At 43.1% G+C, this 23209-nt stretch overlaps 1 protein-coding gene across 9 annotated transcripts in view; it reads right to left on the minus strand.

Annotated features, from left to right (window-relative positions):
- Agtpbp1 (ATP/GTP binding protein 1) overlaps positions 1-23209 on the minus strand; it is a 113065-nt gene that overhangs the window by 58950 nt on the left and 30906 nt on the right. For 8 of the 9 annotated variants that reach the window (XR_003838590.1, XM_021179857.2, XM_029485021.1 and 5 more), the window contains 5 exons: positions 19915-20008; positions 12496-12533; positions 8929-9137; positions 7976-8153; positions 1472-1569 (listed from right to left, as the gene is read on the minus strand). Coding sequence is in view for 8 of the 9 variants with exons in the window: in XM_021179857.2 (XP_021035516.1) it covers positions 1472-1569; positions 7976-8153; positions 8929-9137; positions 12496-12533; positions 19915-20008 (617 nt within the window). In the remaining variant the exon portion in view is untranslated. The remainder of the gene's footprint in view (positions 1-1471; positions 1570-7975; positions 8154-8928; positions 9138-12495; positions 12534-19914; positions 20009-23209) is intronic. The other variant, XM_029485022.1, reaches the window with a different exon arrangement.

Below are 23209 nucleotides of genomic sequence, written 5' to 3' on the forward strand. Positions count from 1 at the left end.
CACAGGATAAACTGAACCCCACAGAGGCCATCACAGCAGCCAGTGAGAAACTGAACCCCACAGAGGGCATCACAGAAGCCAGAGATAAACTGAACCCCACAGAGGGCATCACAGAAGCCAGAGATAAACTGGATACCACACAGTGTCAAGCTGGTAGGAAGCTGACACTATGCTGCAGGTTTGACATGTGTTCTCAGGTAAAGGACCATAGGAGGTGGTATATCTAATCAACTCCCACATGCCGTTCTTGGACATGTGCACACATGCACACACACTTTTCCTGCAGCCCAATCAGTCCCTGTTCCCATCTCCCTCACTCCCCACTCTTTATGCTCTTGATCATCACAGGAGTTTTTAATTAGAACCATGAGACGTGAACAAAACATACTTTAATGTTTATCATTAAAGTCTTGTACTTTGATGGGAACTTGCGAAGATTAATGTGAAAAGTATGGATTCCACCACCCCCAAGTGCCCTGAAACAAAATAAAAACAACAAAACCCCCACCGCATTTCAACCCCTGCTCTTACCTGGGAAGGTTAATTCATAGCTGTGAACCTGCCAGTTCCACGGCAGGTGTCAGGTTCAAACCCCAGCTCCTCACGGTCTGTATCCTAACATCACAGGAGCCCTCTCTCACCTGAGACCCCACTGGCGGTGGGGATAACAGCTCTGTAGTACTAAGATGCATCTTCCAGTATCCTAGACTACGGAAAGGACAGTGTGTCCTTTAGGTAGTATTCCAACAGTTTTTAAAAGGCTTGCTTTTAATTCGTGTATATGAGTGTGTTGCATGCCCAAGTATATGTGTTCTGCTGCCTTCAGGTCCAGATGTAGAATTCTCAGCTCCTTCTCCAGCACCATGTCTGCCTGCACTCTGCCATGCTCCCTCCATAATGATGATGAAGTGAACCTCTGAAACCCTAGGCCAGCCCCAAATGAATGTTTTCCTTTATGAGTATCTTGGTCATGGTGTCTCCTCACAGCAATGACACCCTAACTCAGACCGGGGCTTCTAGGTTTCCAGACACAGTATGCACCTCTGAGAAGTCAACCAGGCTGTGGCCTACCAGCTCATGTAATATGACAATGCTGTCTATTTCCTCAGTTCAGGGATTCTCTCGGAAGCCTTGTAACATCGTCATGAAGCTCCTCATTTACAGGCTCCTCCCAGTAGTTTTCAGCCCCAAACTATTTCTGACACAGGGGGATGCCTTTTGAGACAAACCACCACAGCAATCTCAAACTGCTTTCCTTCAAGTACTGGGATATGAAAAGCTAAGTCAGAAAGCTTAAAACCCTTTTCCTCGGGGACAATGGGCAAATCAATCAGGGCTGTGTCCACACCAACAGATTCAGCTCCGTGACGACGGTGGGATGGGGCAGCCTTACCTGCATCTCTATGTTTCAGGCAAGTCTGTCTGAGAACTGAGGAGTTCATATTGTTACTAATGATAAAAGTCCACCGACCTTAAAACTCTGATCTAGGTCATCTTCATTCTCGAGTTCATTTTCCACTTCTAAATCAATGTCGTCGTTGTCGTCACTCTCGTCCACCACGTCGTCCACTGTGATGCAAACACACTGTAAGTCAGGCAAAGGCGAGTGTGCACACAGCAGGCGTGCAGTGTGTGTACACAGATGCGCATAAACGTGCCAGTCACCAATGAAAAACAACAAAATTCTCTTTTAACCAAATTATCACGTTCATCTGTTCAGCAGAAATTTCTTTTTTATTGATTATATTTGTTCTACAACAATTCTATATATTGGAGTTTTTCGGTTCCCCTTTTAGGTTCCTTACTAAATAAAAGCATCTATAAGGATGACCTGGGAAACCTGAGAGAGCACGTGGAAGGGCAGTAAAACTCAGAAGGCACTACACACTAAATGCTTTATCCCTGGTGTTCTCAGTTACTAAGCTAACACTGTCCTATGTTACAGCAGCCCAAAGGAAGCACCGGGGTGAACTTCCCCGGCTCAGGCCTCTCCTCTGCAGCTCATTATTTGGAGGAACACGTGCCATGTGCCATGTTATAACCTCGGATTGTTTAGAGGTATAACTCCTGTCTTACAGGAGCTCAGGGGCTGAAAGCAGAAAAGAAACAACAAGAAGAACCCAGAAGCTACATGGCAATGAGGGCACAAGCTTGACAATGCCACTGGAGAGCAGACAGATGGCAAGTGGCTGCAGACCGGGCAGGGCCAAGGGATGAGCACTAACCACTGACGGCTTCCCAGCACCTGAAGGAAACCTGAAGGCGGGCGGTGAGGCTCCAAGAGGAAGAAAGGAGGTGAGAAGGTAAGCTCTTGGGAAAATATGACTGACATGTAAGAGTGTGCATGGGAAATTCAAATAAGAAAGAGATGGACAGATCTTACAGAGCCATCCAGGTCAGTGACATTTTTAACCTATCCAACATAAGATGTCCCCGAAAAGAATGGCTTGACTCAACTTGCAATTTTCTGGCAGGTCTGACAGGAGTGCACAAGAGTGAAGAAAGGCCAGTCAAAAGGGAAGTTGCGTGTCTAGGCCAATGCAAGACTAAGTGAACACAAGAAAAGAGCTTGGCCATCCAGACACTCCTGAGTATGCTGTGGAGGGCCATGGAGGCGGGAGAAGAGCCCCAGTCTGCTTGTCTGAGCAGTGGCACAATCAGCCCACAAGGGCAAAAGCTGAGAGCCGCTTCCCTGCGTTCTTCCACATCTCTGTCCAGTGTGATGTAGACAGAGACTGCTGACTGCCTCTTGCCCAGGACAGTCCTGCTTTGCCTGACACTGGTAACAGAGCCCTGCATTTCAGCTGAGGGATTCCAGGCCTGCTGCAATAGAGACGGCAACTCCTGTGGAGAACATCTGACCAGTGACACCCCAAGTCAGGCAGTCTCTGAAACCAGGGCATGCCGCCTCCTAGTATGTAGTTTCTTATGAGAAACTGCAGATGTCCTTTGATGGGCTAGTCTATTGAGATTCACCAAGATCCACCGAGATCCACTTGCTGACCTTGAGGTGAGTGAGTGGAGGGACATCTTGTCTGGCAGCAGTGTTACAAAGGCTCTGGAGACGGCAGTCCTGAATGAAGCCTCACTCCCTATTAACTATCTGACCTAGAACCAAACAGTTGTCTGTCTTCATCTCCTGCTCTATGCTCTTGTGAACATGTATAAGAGTTATCAGCCAGTCTGTCACACAGTCTGTCACAGAAATGTGGGCGCATTGCTGTGGGGCTCGAAGAACAGCTTAGTTTGTCTTAACTAATACTGGTACCACATCACTTCAAATTGCAGAGAGGTTTTATAAAAATAAAAATTAACAAACAAAAAAAGGTATCACAGGACATGTAGCAGTCTGGATCTATTCTAAGCCCTACCAGCAGTCAGTCATGGATGAAGAAGAAAGTCCTGATTAGAAGAAGAACAGTAAGAAAACACTGTTCGTGAAAAACTGCACTAAATTAAAAAAAAAAAAAAAAGCCTATTACAAACAAGGAAAAAATGTTTTCAACTGAAACACAGTTCAGAATTGGGGAAAAATGGTACATGTTCCCAACTGTGAAACAGTTCATGGCTTCTGGGCCCTGAGCCTGACTATACCTCACACCTCCAGCACAGTGTGAGCCAGCGACTGCAGGCAAACTGCTTTCACTTCCTTTCTTATGTTTACAACAGCAGTGCAGGAGACAGCTTCTACTTCTCTCTGACAGCCAGAAAGGCAAGCACAGGACATCCCTGGGATGTGCTCCTGTGAGGACTTAGAAACTATAAAGCAAGGGTCTGTCCTCACTGTCCTATAAACGTGAGCCACTCCCCTCTATGCACTGTTTGTGTCAGATCCATAAGGACAGCCTACAGATGTATGGTTATGTCTGTGTACAAAAACACACTTTCCAGCAGGAAGTGGTATGCTGTGTATCTAAAGTTTGTAGCTATAAGCACACAGACACAGACACGGGAACACAGCTATATTTTATTCACTTTCCTTATATCTGGGTACTGTTAAATATTTTGTCATTTTTGGGCAACACTAGCAATACTCCCCACAGCTCAGATATCTCGCCTCTCAATGAGGAGTCCTTTCTCTGTCTTGCTAATTTGGCATCTTTTAATAGTTCATTACCATACTGACATATGATATAGATAAGAGTTAGTGACAGATTATTGAAAACAACTGCAAATTCCTGTAATAAATTTTATCTGGAATCTCTTCATGGTATTTACTAAAATAACTATTTGGGTTTCTTCTTTTGACCTACTAATAATAAACTTCACCCACTTTAATATTACAAGTAACCTAGATGTCCTACGTAAGAGACCACTGCCCAGTTCCGTTTGCTCTGTTTTAGAGTCTGCACATCTGACTGGTGGGCTTCGGCTGTGGGTTGTTCCTGGTAATTCTCACCAGGTTTTACTTTCAGCACCATGCTAGCTTCTAAGCTTTTCTTTTTTTCTATGCTCTGGAAAATAAAGCATAGGAAAATGCCTTGAAAGTTGAGAGAACTCATCTATGGCATCATCAACAGTTAATCCCACAAAACAAACTTGACTATGTACTGCATTTGGGGATTTTTGCCTGTTCAAGTCACTTTTAAGCAATAATATGTCCCTAAAATACTACTTCAATTATAAATTCAACTGTCTTAAGAGTGGTTCTCTCTAGCATCGATACTGATTTACATCATCTTTTCTATCTATTGCGCAGAGACTTGGGGGCACAGTACCTCACCCACTGACTACTTCCCCAATCCCAGGTTTGACTCCGCTCTGCCATGCAGATCGTGTGCTCTACGCGGATCAAACAGCTGCAGCTGCCCTGCCTCGAGCTCCTTCCCTCCTGGGCTAAGACTCCGGGGAAACACACACCTTTCCTGTCTCCCTGCCCAGCTTTCCACCCACTGCTCTGGCTCCCCAGTGAGTACCTGCTTCTTGGGTTTCATTTTCACCAGTGTAAGAGTCTTTGAATACTATTGTTTTCACCTTAGTTTAAGACAGTGTACAGGTCTAGCTGGCCCAGAACTCACTATGTAGAACTGGCTGGCACCAAACTCAGAGATCTGCTCTTCTTCCCATGTCTCCCAAGAAATGGGATTAAAGGTCCCACCACAGTAGCCTTTAATAAGAATAATTTATCCATTTAGACTTACTGTCACAACTGGAATGCTTGCTTGTGTTTCACAGTGAGATCTCTGAAGCCCTTGCTTTTACACAGCAGTGGTGGGTCCACTCACACTCAAGGAAAACAAAGGCCAAAGCGTCACACTGACACCACAGATGCACTTGAGCATCTCTGAGCATCTCTGTTCAGTGTGCTCTGTATCAAAGTGTGCACTTCTGTAGCTGTCATTTTAGATGTGTAAGAGCTGCGATTAGGAAGTCTGTAACATGACGCTTATTTGTTCACATATAAGGCTCTGTTTAAGGTACGGATATTATGGTCCCAACACTGCTGTTACGTCACAGGACAGAGCCCACAGCAAGTGTCCCCTTTATCATTTCCCCATGCCTGGTGAATTCACCACATTGCAGGTATACTCTTGCCATCCCTTAATCTAAACACTGACGAAACATCACTATGAGGATTTCTTCTCCTTCCTTCCTCCTGTTACTTCCTGTTGCATCACAAGAGCCTCTTCAGCCTTCTACCACTGAGAACCACCACGTGACCCCTTCACCGCACACGACCTCCACAGACCTATACTGAGATACAGGAAAGGTGTCCCAAACTCCTTGGTCGTCCCTCCAAATGAAGTGCTAGAACATAACTAAAGCAGAGACACTGCTCCTCAGAGGAGGAAGGCTCTTTCCTCAGCCTGTCTGCCACAGCAGCACTGTTTACTAAGACTCCTCTTGCCTCCCTTTCAGATTTGCTACAAATGTCCTCTCCTTAATGCCTGTTGGAAATTTCAAACTCTTTTTTTTTTTTTTTTTTAAGATTTATTTATTTATTATATGTAAGTACACTGTAGCTGTCTTCAGACACTCCAGAAGAGGGCGCCAAATCTCGTTACGGATGGTTGTGAGCCACCATGTGGTTGCTGGGATTTGAACTCTGGACCTTCGGAAGAGCAGTCGGGTGCTCTTACCCACTGAGCCATCTCTCCAGCCCATCAAACTCTTTTACTCAGAAGTTTCTAACTCAGTCTTGTTGACTTTTAAACTTTGTATTATTTAATTTTTATCACTCTTTTACTCACACTCCCTCTCTTAACACACAATCTTACACAGTTACACACACACTCCATATACATAGTCCCTCTCTTACAGTCTCTTACATTCTTCTTATGCACTCTTACACACACTCAGTCTTACACATACACTCTTTCACACACTATTACACACACTCTTACACATGCTCACTCTCTTAAACTCTTACACACTCTCTCTAACATACTGTCTCTTACAGTTACACACTCTCTTATACACAGTTACACACACACTTCACATACTCCCTCTCTTACACATACTCCCTGTCTCTCAGACACACGCTGCAACACACTCTCTCTTTTTCACAGTCTTTTACACACATTCTTTTATACTCTCTTACAAACACACTCTCCATTACACTTTTACACACACTGTCTCTTACAGATTCTTACACTCTTACACACTGTCTCTTACACAAATACACTCTCTTACATATACATTCACTTACACATAACACTCTCACACACAAACATACTCTCTTACACACATACATACTCTTACACACACACACACACACACACACACCTGTAGAGGGCAGAGAATAACATGCCAAAGGCCACTTTCTCCTTCCACCATGTGGGTCCTAAGAATTAAACTCAACTCACCAGGCTTAGCATAAAATTCCATTACCTACAAACCATCTCACCAGCCTGACTTTTAAAAGATGTTTCTAAATGATCCATTTTGTGTCAGTTATATCTGTGTTTAGATTGTTTAACTAATAATATACCTTATGATATATGCCATTAATCAATGCATACTAAAGATTAAAAAAAATAACAATTACTTGGAGGCTCTTTTAAAATGTTTATTTCAAGCTAGGAGGTAGGTGTTAGTGGCCTTTAATCCCAGCACTTGGGAGGCAGAGGCAGGTGGATCTCTGAGTTCAAGGCCAGCCTGGTCTACAGAGTGAGTTTCAGGACAGCCAGGGCTACATGGAGAAACCCTGTCTCAAAAAAACAAAACAAAACAAAAAAATATTTCTTTCAAGTAAGTGTTTTATAAATAATAAAAAATAAAAAACTAACTTTTAAAAAAAATATAAGAAAACAGAATTCTATGAATATCCGTAACTACTCCTTTCTTCCATTTCAGTAGACACCACCAAACCAATACCAAACACTGACCAACCAAACACAAAGCACGTCGTCAAGCTTTCTATTTACACACAATACAGTGCTACACTAAAATGAAAAGCAGCCTACTTCAAATACTTTCACTTTTCTTCCAAGTAAGTTCTTTGTTCAATTTTTGCTAATTTTGGTGATGAGGTTTTTAACTTGGGTCGGGGGGGGGGGGGGGGGAATCAGACCAGTACGATGGCTCAGTGGGACTGTGGCAAACCTGATATACATTTGATTCCTGCAACCACCTGGTAAAGGGAAGAACCGATGTCTGAAGGCTGTCCTCTGACTCTCACGTGCTCACTGACCCAGGAGCACAAATGTGCATGTACATGGCACATACAACATATGTGGATGCCCACATAATGACAATAATGATGCTACTACCAATGTGTAATTAAAATTCTTTTAAAAAGCTACACAGGTAATCGCAAACATACTGAGCATCTGATGTCATCCTCTTAATGTAATGTCACTATCTTGTGTGACATCAACTTATATAATGTCTCCATCTTATACTTTTAATATTTACATTGATTGCTGACAATTTTTTGTGTATTTTCACACCTCATGCACACATTAAATAATCAGATACACGTTTTCCACAACAGAGTCACGGACTCCCACAGCAGCCCATGGCCCACCCCTACCTTCAGGCGGCAAGCTGTAGAGCTGGGCCACAGGTCCAGTCACAGGGATAATTGGCAACTGGAAGTGGAAAGAACTTTTAATGGTGGGGAGCGGCAGGCGGTTTTTGGGGAAGCATTTTCTCATTATCAGACTGGATGTGTTGACAAGAGGATCAAGAGTCCTGACCGCCAAGCACTCCTGTTCAAACAAGATGATGAGAGTTAGACCACAGCTCAGCACTGCGGTACTAGAAATGTAGCCACAAACAGCACACAGAGAACACTACAACACAACAGAGCTATCTAATGCCTTGCTCTTCAGAAGTACCTGTAACAGGGAGGCACATGTGACTTGTCCAGTAGCATTTTCCCTTAAAATGTTCACTAGGCAAAACTCAGTACTTATCTTTGACAGTGAAAGTCACCAAGTGTGAGTCCCTCCAACACCTGGCAGGTCTAGGGAGTGACGAATGAGGGCAACACTGAGACCCGCGGTGTGAGAGGTAAAGTCATGTGCACTGACTGTGTCTCTGTCTCTCTGTCTCTCTCTCTCTGTCTCTGTCTCTCTCTCTCTCTCTCTCCCCTATAAAAGGCGGCTGGCTACAGTGCAAGAGGTAAAGTCAGGTGCACTGACTGTCTCTCTCTCTCTCTCCTATAAAAGGCGGCTGGCAAGACAACAATGAGAGCACATCCCACTCAGACGTCTAAGAGTTTGGCTGGTCAGCCAGTGTCAAGAACAGGTGACTTAACAACATTGTCAGTGACAACTGGCCTTTCGGTGGCACTTTGACATACTACAGAATCTTCAACACATGACTGACTTAGTTAAACAGACAAGTGGAATTCTTTGTATGAAGAAATTTTAAAATATATTTATCCTATGTATACTTTCCTAAGTACGTGCACATTAATCCATTTTCTTAAGAACCAAAACATTATCATTAAAACAGAATAACAAAAATAAAGTAGCTTACTTGAGAAGTGTTATACAGAATTTTCATCCCATTCGCATCAATAAATGCTTTTCTGCCCAACTTGATGTTCGTGACGCTTTTTAAGCTCTGTAGAATCCCCTTCCGAATGAGCATGTTTCTGTGCCGATTATCGTGCCGGTGCCAATCTACATAGATGGTTAGAAGCACTTGAACGTACCCTCTGTCCACCGCTCTCCTGGCGTTTGTCTCTTTAACAAAAGAAAATTGGGAAAGGTTATTTTATAAATGACAGGAAAAAGTTTTTAAAAGAATCAAACAAAAAAACAAAAGTAGAATATCAGTATTGTGATCAGTTCCCAGCCTTTAATAATTTTCTAATAAAATAATTATAGCCCATTCCAAAAATCATTAGTTTCCAAAAACATTCCTGCCTCATTATTTTATCATGATTTACAAATACTGGCATCTTCTTACTGGCTAGGCTTGGTGGTGCACACCTGCAGCCCCAGCACACCCAGAGTCAAGATGAGACCACAGTGTGAGACCAACGGGTCTTCACAGCAGCACAGTCTCAACAAGACTGAAAATACATTTATTTACTATGGCAAGGTCTGTAATCATGTTTAGTTTTACTGATTTTAAAACTCCATATATTTTGAAACTTAAGTGTCTTTTTCATAAGACAGAAGACTCCTTGAGTGACCAGCTACACGCATGACTTTGTTAAAGCCATTATCACTCTTGCTTATTTCGATCACAAGCTGTTTAATCCACTGAATTATAGCTACTGTTACTTATAAAATTTATCTTCCCAGTGGAATTAACAGTTCTAGTTATTCCACAATTATATAAGATATCCACTTCTTAGTAACATAAAATTTAATATATAATTTATTGTACATAGAAAGTAAAAAAAATAGTATGTGGTTAGAAAATAGGTTTTTTCTAGGTAGTAAAATCTTAATGTAAAAAAAACTATAGGTTTTCTTAAATTGATCAATTTTAATGGAACACAACTAAAGAATCCATACATTTGAACTCTCTTTCTTAAGATTACAACCCAAAAGGATACACCTACCAAAGCAGCAGCCCTGGGATGCCATCAAGACAACAGGGGTGCTACCCAGAGCTGCTGTGGCAGGTCTGTAAGGGCTGCAGAGCAGGGCGTGGTGGGCAGCCCACCTGGGCTGCTTAGATACAAACAAGCTCAAACCTCTTCTTAATCTCAGTTACCCACTAAGAGGCGCTGGCTAGGTGGTGGACCCCAGATGGTGCTGACCTTAACCACCTACTGTGACCCTTACTTTCTACACAGGCTCATGGGGACTGAATCATAACACATAGATAGAGACTCATTCTCCTTTACAACTATACTCTGACACTACACAGGTACAAAGGGCTCAGCAGGAGGTAGTGGGTCTCTTAGGACAGTGTTTTAAAACCTCTATTGTAAACTACTGTGAACTAGTCTAGTGCATCCTGATATCAGCACCCAGGTGCTGGAAGCGAGGGGATTGCCAACCTGGCCTCTTATAACAAGACCTTGTCTCAAACAAGAAAAAACAAAAGTCAACAAAAAAGACCCTCTACTGGGTCTACATGGCTGGTCTCTGCAAGGCTGCTGCTACTTACATCCATTGAATTGTTTTGGCCCACATAATTTCCTTGTGCTTTAAGGCTAACAATCTAACTCAGTTGATAGAGTGCTTGCCTATATCAGGAACAACAGTCCTGTGGTTCAGCCCACAGCAGCACATACACCGAGAAAGAAGGTGAACATCTGTAATCTCAGCACTCAGGAGGTGGAGGCCGGAAGATCAGGAGTTCAAAGTCATCCTTGTCTACATAGCATGTTCAGGCCAGCCTTGATAGGTCAGATGTCTCAAAAACAACAAAAATATTTTAAGTGAATACACACTTTTGCTTACACCACTTGAAATGCATAAGCCTTAATTAGCTGTGAGAAAGACTTTGTTAAAAGCTTTACGGTCAGTGTAATATTTACATTTTTGTTTCTGCTGGAGCCTACAAAAGCCTAAATGGTACTTAGGGAAATGTTATTTTTAAAGTAACATGCCAAATAAAGAATGCGTTATATTTCAAACATAGGTGCTGAAGTGACCCTTAAAATACGATGAGAGTTATCTACAATCTGCACTGAGCACAAGCAAAAGAAACTCATGTATGGGTTTCATTCACAAAATCCCTCCCTCTCAAAGCACAAAGTGTAGGTCTGCTATTGAGCTGCACCCTTCACTGTGCATCCCAGTGAGGCCCTGGCTGCACTCCTAGGGCAGCATGCTCGCTGGGCTCATCACTCCTGCATGCACTTCCCATACCACATTTATTTTAGGGCAAATTTATCCACTAATGTAAGTGACTGACCCACAATAAGCAAGTTTTAAATTCTCATAAAGAATGTTCCGAATTGCCCCGGTGTATTTCAAACTCTACAGCCTGCTCTTCAACGCGGTTGTGTATTGTTATGTGTCCTGTGTTGTGCAGTGTGCAATTTGAAGAGCTATTAAATATAAACTACTCAGCAGTTGCTTTGCTGCATCAGGTGACCCTGTTCTACAGTTTATCACACCACAGACAGAAGCAGTTACCCACCTGAGGCCCCAAGGGGAAACGTGTAAATGAGAATTTGGTAAACATAAAAATCACATTTTTAAATTAATTTCACTCATTTTTTTAAGACAGGATCTTACTATGTAGTCATGAATGACCTGAAACTCACTATCTAGACCAAGTTAGCCTTGAATTTGCTAGCAATCCCCCTGCCTCTGCTTCCTGCCTACTGGAATGACAGATGCCTTTCCCTGTACCAGTAGAAACGAATTAACCTTTAACTAATCACAGACTTTTAAAAGTATATAGCACAAAAGTTTAGTAAACAAAGGGGCCCCACCCCTGACAATAGTTTCTGACCCTGCCTACTATGTACTGAGAGGGGGGGCACAGAAAAGCCATCAACAGAGATCTTTAAGAGTAAATGTCAAGATTAAATGTTAATGAAGCAACTGATCTTATGGAAGAATACTATGAATATAGTTGAAAACCATACTGAGCATGTATGAAGAACGCACGCGTCCCATATGAAGAGCACACGCATCATACATGCAGCACTCGTTCCCCAGCGGCTTCACACGCCGTGCGTCAGCTCTGAAGGCAGCAGGTTATGTGCACACAAGCTCACTCCAAGTGCTCCAAGTTCCCATCACACCACTTCCACAGTGTTTTGAATTTGAACTTATGGTGAGAACAAAATTTCTAATAAAAGTCACTATGTTAAACTTATGTTATATGAAGCTGATATGTATTATGATGACAGGTGATTGAGCTAGAGTTTATTCCATCCACTGGGATAATTTATTTAAGCACATCGCTTTCATATTTCTAACAGGACATAAAGCCTTCTGATTAAAAGGAAAAAAGTAAATGTCATATAATTTTCTGAGAAATAAACCTAATATGATATCAGGAACTTTGACTATAAAAAAATAGCTTTTACTATATACACTAAATCTAATTTCCAGCTTCTTGAACACAGATATACATTTAAAGTATTTTAATTACTATTATTTCTAGTATTTAAAAACTTACTTGATTTTAGCAATGCAGCAAGAGTGTCTAAAGCAACCCTGTCAACACAACAAGAAAACACAAACAACAACAAAACTAGTGAAATGAATCTACAATAAAAGCATGCAATCTTGTCAAGTATCATCTTGTCTGTACCCATTCCAAGCACATTTACTCTTGCAACAGCACTCGTTATTTGGTGCTTCTCTGTGTGCATCTCGCCCCTGAGTTCAAAATTAGATAATAAGATTAAAATACTCAAAGTATTTGTACAATTTTAATAACATTAACATTGTCAAGTCTTTATGTCTCAAGCTAGATAAATGGGCTCAGTTAGTGTCACCATTTGACCTTTCAGAGTACACAAAGCAGCAGAAGGGAGGCCTCAGGGGCTCTGGGTACAAAAGAAGTAAAATAAGGAAAAGTCCTAATGGTCTAACTCAGACCTGTGGCGCTCACAGTGCCTTTAGCTTTCTTACTTGAACTTTAGTACCATGTGCTAGGATCCTTAGATATACAGGTTAACAAGTGTAAACCCTACAGCTCAGAAGTAAACCTAATCATTCCCCCTTTACAGGATGTGGTAAAAGCCCTAATATTGAAAATACGTACATTTTCTTGAACATGCTCAGTTACACACAGTGATATCAGCTACCATAATCATCCATAAAGGTACATTTTTTTCTATCACTGTAGAATGCCTATAATTCAAATTATTTATAAAAAGTGAGTTACTGGGGAAAAACATGACCCTCAGTTTCAACTTCAAAAATGTAAGCCTACATACTATGCTATCTCCTTGTAAGATTTATCCATAATTTTCCCTAAAAACATGGCTATTATCAATCTGAAGCATCTCACTCAACATGAAGCATTTGTTGAATGCCCACTACACACTCCTCCTTCGTGGACTGAAATTAAAAGAAACATCACTTCATTGGATAGTTTTACAATCTACATTATGAAACACAATGTACGTACATACAAAAAAACTACGTAAGAAACGAAAATTCCAGCGCTGAAGCGAGTAGGTGGTAAGGGGGAAGCAGTGATGGATGGAGAGGCACAGAGAGTGTGAGCGATCAGATGAACACGCACAGACTGAGTGACCAGAGGCCTGCAATGTGATCAACACAACCACAACGAAACCCAGAAACAAGCATTCACAACTATACCAGAAACCAATGCTTTATGGATACAGAAGCTATAAAATTTACACTATAGTTGGCTAAAACCACCTTCAAAAAAATCTTGTATGTCAACTAACATAACCCCATAAACCACTTGTTGATAAAGCTCCGTGCGGCCGCTGCCATGCTCTAAGGTGGGTGGGGCATACAGGGCAGGTAGGCAGCACGACAGTCATCTACAAAGGGCTTCCTGTTTAGGCAAAGGTCCTGCCCCCTGAAACACTGACTTAGGACCACCAGCATAGGGAGGGGCTACAGACAAATCACCAGGGCTAGGTTCTCCTTTGTGATAGGAAAGCTGCCAGAACCCCTCAGCGGATGTTCCTGGCACTCATCGTAGTCTTGCTGAGGTGGGCACATCCAGCACAAGACAGAACAGACTGGCACAGAACTAAAGAAGTCCGCGCGCTGCTGTGCGGGCGATGCCTGGTTGCCTAGACAAGGGGCCTGCTGCTCTGGAGTGTACGATCTGCTGTGTAGACGGCTGGATGTCAAAGATCCTTATTATGCAGAAGCTCACCAACCAACACCCTCCCTCCCTCAGACACTGGGACACACTGCATCCTCTGTCTATACTGCTTAGCAAGACTCCAGCAGCTGAGGACCACAAAGATAAGCAAGCCCAGCAGCCTTCTGCAATGCCAAAGTCCCCATCTGTGGAGCTGTCACATTATAAACATTGAGTATGCCAAACTGGCATGTGCCTGGCTCACCTTAAAGAAAAGCAATGTGGGCCTGTGTACACAGAGCAGACACTCCAAACTGCCAAGCCTAAAAAGACAAGGACACCCACCCACATCAACTGTTCTCAGGCTGCACAGGCTTGGGGATGGACAGGACACTGTGTCAGACAGGTGCATCATACCACAAAGCCAATTCAAACACAACTAGGAATGCTGTTGCTCTGTAGCCCCTTGTTTAACTCCTATTATGGTATAAGCTCCTCTACATGGTGGTAAAACCCACAGAGCACAGATCCATATTAGGGCACCTGACCTTCATGTACGAGGCGCTGGGTTCAATCCCTGGTAGCACAGTGAAGAAAGGTACTACTTAAACTGAAACAAAATATATACTCCTCCAAGCACTTAACAACAGAAGCTGCAGGACACATAGTGTGACCATCACTCTCTACATCAAGGAACGGATGCCGCTGACCATTTGTTGCCATTTCAATACAACATCCTCTCTCTCAAACGTTTTGTTTACTACCATCATGACCACATAACAGAACAATTTCTGTGTACAGACAGAAGTCAGCATATAAAAAGCGTTTCCAGGAACAAGGTAAATAAAAACAGCTGACAATGTGCAGACAAAAGATCAGACATTCACCAAATACAAACACATGTAATTAATTTAATCACTGTTAGCAAGATAAAGTGCATCCCATCTCTCTAACCTCAGGATCTAACCTTAGCAGGAAGCAGGGCCACTGAATTATAATCAGTCAGGATGAGATCATTTGGAAGGGAAGTAGGCTCTCCACTGGTGTCCTCAAGAGATGACCCTGTAACACCCTGTAACACACACACGCACACGCAGGCACACACGGAGAACACCATCTCCTAAGGCCGAAAGGGAAGGTAAGAAAAGGACTTGCCAGCGAACCATCAAACACTAACAACAAGACAGGAGGACATGCTGCCCCTGAGCATGCAGAAGAGAACAGCCTTCTGGGAAAGTGAGATGGGGCTTCTGAGCTCTGGGCCTGTGTGGGGCAGTAAATGCCTGTTGATTCCAGCCACCAAGTCAGCTGGGAACTAACATAATGCACTGAATACAGCTACGTACTTCCAGTTTCTCGTCTTTAGCTAACACTATTTTTTTTTTTTGAGAGAGAGAGAGAGGGAGAGGAAGAGGGAGAGGGGGAGAGGGAGAGAGGAAGGACGAGGACACAGTGAGTGAGAGAGCACACACACATAAGTGCGGGCACATGCCTTCAGAGGCCATCTCCGGAGCTGGAGTTACAGGCAGTTGTGAGCTACTGGGCACGGGTGCTAGGAACTGAGCTGCCATGTCTGCAAGCCATTCAGGTAGTTCTTCAGGCCAAACTGCAAACCCCTGAGGAAGTGTTCCTCCAGCTAGCAAACTTTTACACCAGGCTTGAGCCAGATGACAGGTGCTTCTGACAGTTTCTAGTCTACAACCAATGACTTTGTTGATGTTTATTCTCCATGCTGAAGGTGAAAGTCTCACATCAGTGGCAATGAGCATGCTCCACAGAGACATAAATTAACAGGACTTATCGACCTGCAGTCACCATCAATACTGCAACCAAAGCATTATTGAGAATGTAATGAACTTCAGCATAAAAGACTCTGGACCTCTATGACACAGAGAAACCAGTGTCAATCTCTACAAAATAATTAAATACTGTACTCAGAAAATAATGTGGATTTATTGAAGTTGTAAAAAATGTTAAATATATAGTCCATACTGTTTTTAACAGATTTCTCTTCCAAAGGATTTATACTTTCTCCAAGAGTTTTCCAGTTTTCCTACTCCCCATACAGAATAATATTAGAAGAACCCAAAGGGTAGCCTACGAGCAGTGAGGAAAGAGAGGTTTCTGTCTGCTTCCTAAGGAAGCTAGTACACCTACACTCAGCTGGAGGTCAGTTCTAGCAGTGACCTTCAGCACGAGGTAGGTCTGAATACAGCCTGGCCGTTCTCCTTGTGGGAGGGAAGACACAGGACACTGAAGAACACAGCTATAATAACGTCCTGGATGGCCTCTTCTAGACTAACAGTTTAAATCTAAAACCTAAAGTCAGAGAGGAAAGGAAGCCCTAAAGGGAAGCTTCCAGCTGCAGAGTAGAGGCTTCTCTGACCCTTTCCCTTTTAAAGCACTAAGATAGAAGAACAACTCAAGTTCCAGAGTTGTCCTTAACTAGGGTAGAAAAGGCCAGATTTCTAAAAAGTAGCAATCCTTATTGACACTGATGTTTGGCTAGTGCATGGTGTAAAATAAATGTCAACCTTTTTTAGGTTCTTTTAAAAATACAAGGAGAGGCACAGCCACGTGGCTTAGCAGGTAAGGTCACTTACTGATAAGCCAGGCAACCTGAGTTCAATTCCCAGGATCACATGGTGGAAGGAGAGGCTTATTCATGCAGGTTGGTCTCGGACCTCCACGTGAACAGCATGGAACACACCTAAGTGCATGCGTTCATGCGTGCATACATACACACACACACACACGATAATTTAAATACCAGTGGAAATAAAAGGATAATTTTGATAGCTACATTCTTTCCTCAGAAACTTTCAGCCTAGGATTCTACACAGTGGTTCATTGTAACACTTCCTTTTGGTTTATTTGTGGTGCCACATTCTGAACCCAGGACTGAATGGGCAGTCTCTCAGGCACCACTTCAAGCATAATTGTGAAATGTTCTGCTTCTCCTATGAACATTTCCTATCAGCTGTAGTAATATGGAAACAATAGCATCGTGTACACATTACACAGGAAGGCCGTGTACACCACAGATAAAGCACAGCACTTGGCCGGTATGCACAAAGGTATGTGTCCTAACCCAGAACCATTAAAAAAGAGCTGTGTGGACATCTAGGGCTCATTCACACACAGCTGTCTCAGTGCTTAAGTAAATAAAATGTTATCTTCTTAAGCATATCTGTGTCCTAGGATGCACCTTAAATCCCTGCAATGTGTAGCAGACCCCATGCTATCTCCTCTGAGGGGAATGGCAGGGTAAGCAGCTCACTCAGAACTGTGGGCCAGCGAGTGGTGGGTCAACACTAAGCTGCAGGCCCAGCTGCCTCCACAGCCCATGGCACCACTCTTGCTGTGATGTGGGTATCACTAGCTATAACACCCACATTTTCTTTTGCTGCATCTTACCAGCTCTGTTAGAACTGTCAATGATGTTTGCATACAGAAACATGCGGCACTACCCTACCAAATACTGAATTATATTATATGTACAATCAATCTCACTATGTATTTTGACTGATTTATGTATTTCCTTATAGAAAAGCTCTCCTGATGTATCAGACTAGCTTCCAACTAGCAATAGTTATGCCTTAAACTTCCACATGCTAGGACAACAGGCACCCACTATCACATTCAGTTATTTGGGCCTTTATTAAGAAACAAAAAACAAAAAACAAAGACAAAAAGAAAAGGTTCAAACACTCTGCATGCACCCTGCTTGTTAACAAATAAAATGTATAGGCTAGAGACATGGGTCAGCAGTTAAGAGCACATAATGGTATGAAAAAGACCAGAGTTTGGTTCTCAGCACCACATCAGCTAGTACAACTGGAAATCCACCTGCAAAGGCACCTGCACGGATGCACAGACAAGCATAATAGTAACAAAATAAAATATTAAAAGAATAAAGTTCAAATATTTCATGTTGACATGTTTGTCTTTATAGACATTTCATAGCTAAAATTTTTAAAAAGACATGCTTTTAAGTACTTATTTTCATTAATTTTAATCATATGTATGGGGTGCAGTGGGCAGCTAAGTACAGTGCCTACAGAGGCCTCAGGAGGACACTTTCCTGTCTTAAGTGCTATATGTACATATGTGTATGGATGTGAGTACGTGCCATACATGTGCAGGCTTATGAGTGGTTGTGGAGACCAGAAAGCACTGAGCCCCCTCGCTCCAGCAGTCACTGTCTTGCAGCCCCTGACCCAGCAACAGACTCAGGCAGTGGGAAGGATGAGTACTGAACCATGACACAACAGATGGAAGAAATACTCTGACAAACAGATACCTCGGCACAAGCGCCCACAACCACGACCTCTGAAACATTTAATTAAAAATGTAGGCAAGCTCCAAGTACACATAGAGGACACCCAGTGTGCCAAGACTGCGCACAGCTACTTCATCCAAAATGTGACATAGTTAAACAGCACAGAGACCCTCACTATTACAGCAGAACAATAGCCTACTTGTTATCTTTAAAGATTTATAATATAACCAACAAATAAAACTTACTTGAGCCCTGATCCAAATAATCTAAGTATTAAGAAGATTTTTCATCAGCAGTCAAAAACAGGAAATGATATCAAGAATCACAATTAATATTGCTAGGCCCAGAAATGGACTGATGGCAACCAAAAGTCTGTGCCTGATGGGAATAAAGCCGAAGAACTTACACGCCAAACCCAATGGCAGATCTGACAATAGGCAGTCAGACGGTGAACAGGGATTGCAGAATGCTGGCCACTGCTGGGACTAGGAGCTCACAGAACTACTACAGCTCTCCAGGAAGGCACTTGCTCCCTCCCTCCCTTACGACTCTACACAACACTGGGTGTGACTTGTTTATTTCTCATCTAAACAAATCTGTATGAAAGGATGGCTCCAGACAACCCAAGAGCATGGAGATTATTCTCTATTAAGGCACTGGGCTGTTGCTGTCTTTGAAGCAGTGGCACTAGTTTCCAATTCTTACTTAACAGGGGTACATGCTAAAGTAGCCTATGAATTTACTGGGAGATGATCATACCCCAGAAAATACCTGTCATTTACTCAACAGTCACCAACAAAGCATGCAAACAGCACGATGGCAGCAGCATAAAAGACAGGACAATGATGACACACTGGCACCCGCGGGGTAGGACACAGGGTGAGTCTTGCTGTGTGAGCCTTAAACAAACAAACAGCCCTCCACAGCACTACACTAAGTCTAACCCCTAACACAATGTCCATCATTTCTGAAACTACAGGACTTATAAATTAATGAAAACACATACACACACAATGTAACCTTAAGGTACACATACTCAGACACCCATACGCATCCCAAGACAGGAAATGATAAAAAGAATAACATGATCTGGTCAAAGCAGGCGTGTGTAACTTTCAGACAGTCCATAATGGTGAGGACAAAACAGGCGTGTGTAACTTTCAGACAGTCCATAATGGTGAGGAGGAGGAATGGTCATCGAGAGCTAAGCATGATGGGCGGGCGAGCATTAGAGTGGGCACTCAACAAAGGCTTCAGGGGATGGCGCTGGACACAGCCCAGCCCCTCGCACAGGGCCACCAGCTTCAGTCATCGCCTTTAAAACAGTGTACTTAACAAACTGAAATGCTCTAACTTAAACATTAAGTTTTGAATTAAGAACATCTTTATTAAAAGAAATGACTACTTAAGAACTAGAGACTCTAGCTACAGCTGACCTCACCTGCTCAGGTACATGTCAGGGCAGTGAAGCTCAGAATGACTAAGGATAAACTTCCACTCGCATCACAACATTTACTTACTTCATGAGACCCGAATTCTTCTTACTGAATGGCCCAATGATTTTAAACATCAACTCCACAACTCCATTTTTACCTAAAGATACTGAGTTCACAGCTGAGAAACAAGAAAAAAGACACAAAGTGATTTAAATCTTAGTGATAAATCTAAAATTACCCCAAAGTATTTAGTCAATATAAATGCAAGCTCCCGGGCCACTGTAAAGCTGGGCTGTAGGGGTTGGGAGGGGGACGTATTTGCTTTGTTTTTATGAGAAGTTGGGAGCAACTAGCATTCCACAAACAGTTACTATGAGATGACACAGGCAAGCGAGTGTTGGGAATCAAAGACAAGAAGTATACAGGCTCTGCTCTAAGCAACCTGAGTAGTGAGCACAGCAGACAACGGAATTCATTTCTGTGTCATTTTCTAGACACAAAAAGAGTTGTAGGCCGTTTTATTCCACTGGGTACCCCCACTTCAGAGTGAGACATGGGGCTTTCTGGAGACACTGATGCCTGCGCTCACGCCACACACACAGGAGTTGGTGTGGCAGGAGCTAGGGGGAGGTAAGGGTGGTTCTGCAGTCACTCGGAAGCAGAGGTGCAGGGTGGACAACGCTAGCATGAAAGCCATGGCATGAACATGCAGGGTGGACAATGTTAGCATGAAAGCCGTGGTATGAAGATGCAGGGTGGACAATGTTAGCATGAAAGCTGTGGNATGAACATGCAGGGTGGACAATGTTAGCATGAAAGCTGTGGTATGAACACGGGACATGGATGCAGGTGGGAGAGTGAGAAGAGAGCAAGGGCTTCCTTAGGTACGCCTTCCTGCAGCGATGCCCAAGCAGCAGCCAAGTACATGTGTACTTAAGCAGCCAGGGCAGAGGAAGCTCAGAGCATCCTGCAGGTCCAACCTGGTGAGATGCAGGCAGGACCTGAACTACAGCAGCCCTGAAGAGCCAGACCACAGCATCAGGGATGCTACAGAGACCCAGTGGGAGAAATGTCCAGTACTCTCAAGTTCTAGACAGATGCTACTTTAAAGAATTTACACAAGAACAGGGTTGGCAGATGGCTGGCTTTACTCCCAGCACTCAGAAGGCAGAGGTAGGTGGATCTCTCAATCTGAGGCCAGCCCAGTCTACAGAGAGTTCCATCCAGGACTACACAAAGACATACTGACTGGGAAAAAGCACTAAAAAAAAAAAAACTTACACAGAAACTGCTTGTGGACGTTGTACATCGTGGTGCGCACTAGGCTCCGCACCACGATGTACAACGTCCACAAGCAGTCCCCTTGTCCTATTACATTATCACTAGCTTTATGTTTTCTAAATCCTTCACTGCCTAAGCTTGGCTATCCTGGTTCTTGCTCTGTAGATTGACCTTGAATGCAGAGATCAGCATGCCTGTCTCCTGAGATTAAAGGTGTGTACCACCATGCCTGGATTTAATTTAGCTGGGTAGGATCTTGCCCCAAGGTCCCACTCCCTTAATCTTTATCTCCTAGAACACAAGATTTTGCTCCATTTCACTTCCTGGTACTCCTTTAATACTCAAACCATATATTTTATATTTTTCCTTTCTAAGCTTGCTATGCTTGTTCAAACTTCTCTTCATAAGACTTAACCAGAGAACAAAGTCTCTGCTGGGCTTTTTTGAAACTTCTCTTTTCAACGCAATTAATCCAAGTCTCTTCACCTTAGCCTCAGGCAAACTTTTCAGACAAGGGCAAAAAGTAGCCACATTCTTCACCAAATTACCACAAAACCAGTCTTTATGCCACATTCTGAAATTCTTCTCCTTTGAAATCTCTTGGGCCAGGTCAACACAGTTCAAATTACTCCCAGCAACAAAATCTTCCATATTCCTACTAGGATGACCCATTAAACCCCATTTAAAGCATTCCACTGCTTTCCAAATCCAAAGTCCCAAAATCCACATTCTTTCAAATAAAAGCATGGTCAGGCCTATCACAGCAATACCCCACTCCTGGTACCAACTTCTGTCTTAGTTAGGGTTTTACTGCTGTGAACAGACACCATGACCAAGTTAAGTCTTATAAAAAACAACATTTAATTGGGGCTGGCTTACAGGTTCAGAGGTTCAGTCCATTATCATCAAGGTGGGAGCATGGCAGTATCCAGGCAGGCATGGCGCAGGAGGAGCCGAGAGTTCTATGTCTTCATCCAAAGGCTGCTAGTGGAAGACTGACTTCCAGGCAACTAGGGGGAGGATCTTATACCCACACCCACAGTGACACACCCATTCTAACCAGGGCACACCTATTCCAACAAGGTCACACCTTCAGATGGTGCCACTCCCTGGTCCAAGGATATACAAACCATCACAAACCTTCTGCTAGCCTTCTACTGCTAGCAGTAAACCACCACCAAAGCTTGCAGCTCCTGTGTCACAGGGAAACATTCGCTCTGCTCTACCTCTGTGACTGCTCTCACTCACACACTTCTAACACCACCTTTCTCGGATGGCTGCGATATTCAAAATTATTTCATTTTTAATTCAATGCAAGTTTTAATTTTTCAAACATTTTTTGTCTTTCCTAATTCATGTTTTTCTTTTCTTTTTGTTGTTCTTGTTTGCTTTGTTTTTGTTTTCAAGACATGGGTTTTCTCTGTATCCCTGGCTGGCCTGGCACTCGCTCTGTACAACAGGCTGGCCTCACACTCAAGAGAGGTCTGCCTGCCTCTCCCTCCTGAGGGCTGGGATCTAAGCCATGTTTTCTTTTTTTTCCTAACTCCTCCCTCAATTTCCCTGTTTCTGTGTTCTAACTCTGTTGATTAAATCCCAATGTTTCCATTTCCTTACATTCTTTTCAGGCATAGGTGTTTGTTCCTTTTGAGTACACTCTCAATGAAACTAACAGCGTACACACACATGCACACATGCGCTGGATCTTATTTTTTCATGATATACAAATGGTCTATACTCTATTTCTAATGTGTGTGTGTGCGTGTGTGTGTATGTGTATGTGTGTGTGTGTGTGTGTGTGTGTGTATGTGTGCGCATGTGTGCGCGTGTGCATGTGCGTGCACATGAGTGTACCTATGGAGGCCAGAAATTAATGTCAAGTGTCTTTTCTATCTTCTGCATCTTTTGACAAAGGATCTTTCCTTGTATCTACAGTACAGTGATTCATTAAGACAAGCTAGGAACAGACTCTGGGGGCCCCCTCTCAGCTGCTCTCCTATGCTAGGGTTATGGGCAAAGGACACTAGGGATCAAAGCTCAGGTCTTCATGCCTGTACAACAAGCACTTTTCTAACTGATGAACCATCTCCCCATGGTTCAT

The sequence above is a fragment of the Mus caroli genome, chromosome 13, assembly GCF_900094665.2.
Source record: "Mus caroli chromosome 13, CAROLI_EIJ_v1.1, whole genome shotgun sequence".
Classification (NCBI taxonomy): domain Eukaryota; kingdom Metazoa; phylum Chordata; class Mammalia; order Rodentia; family Muridae; genus Mus; species Mus caroli.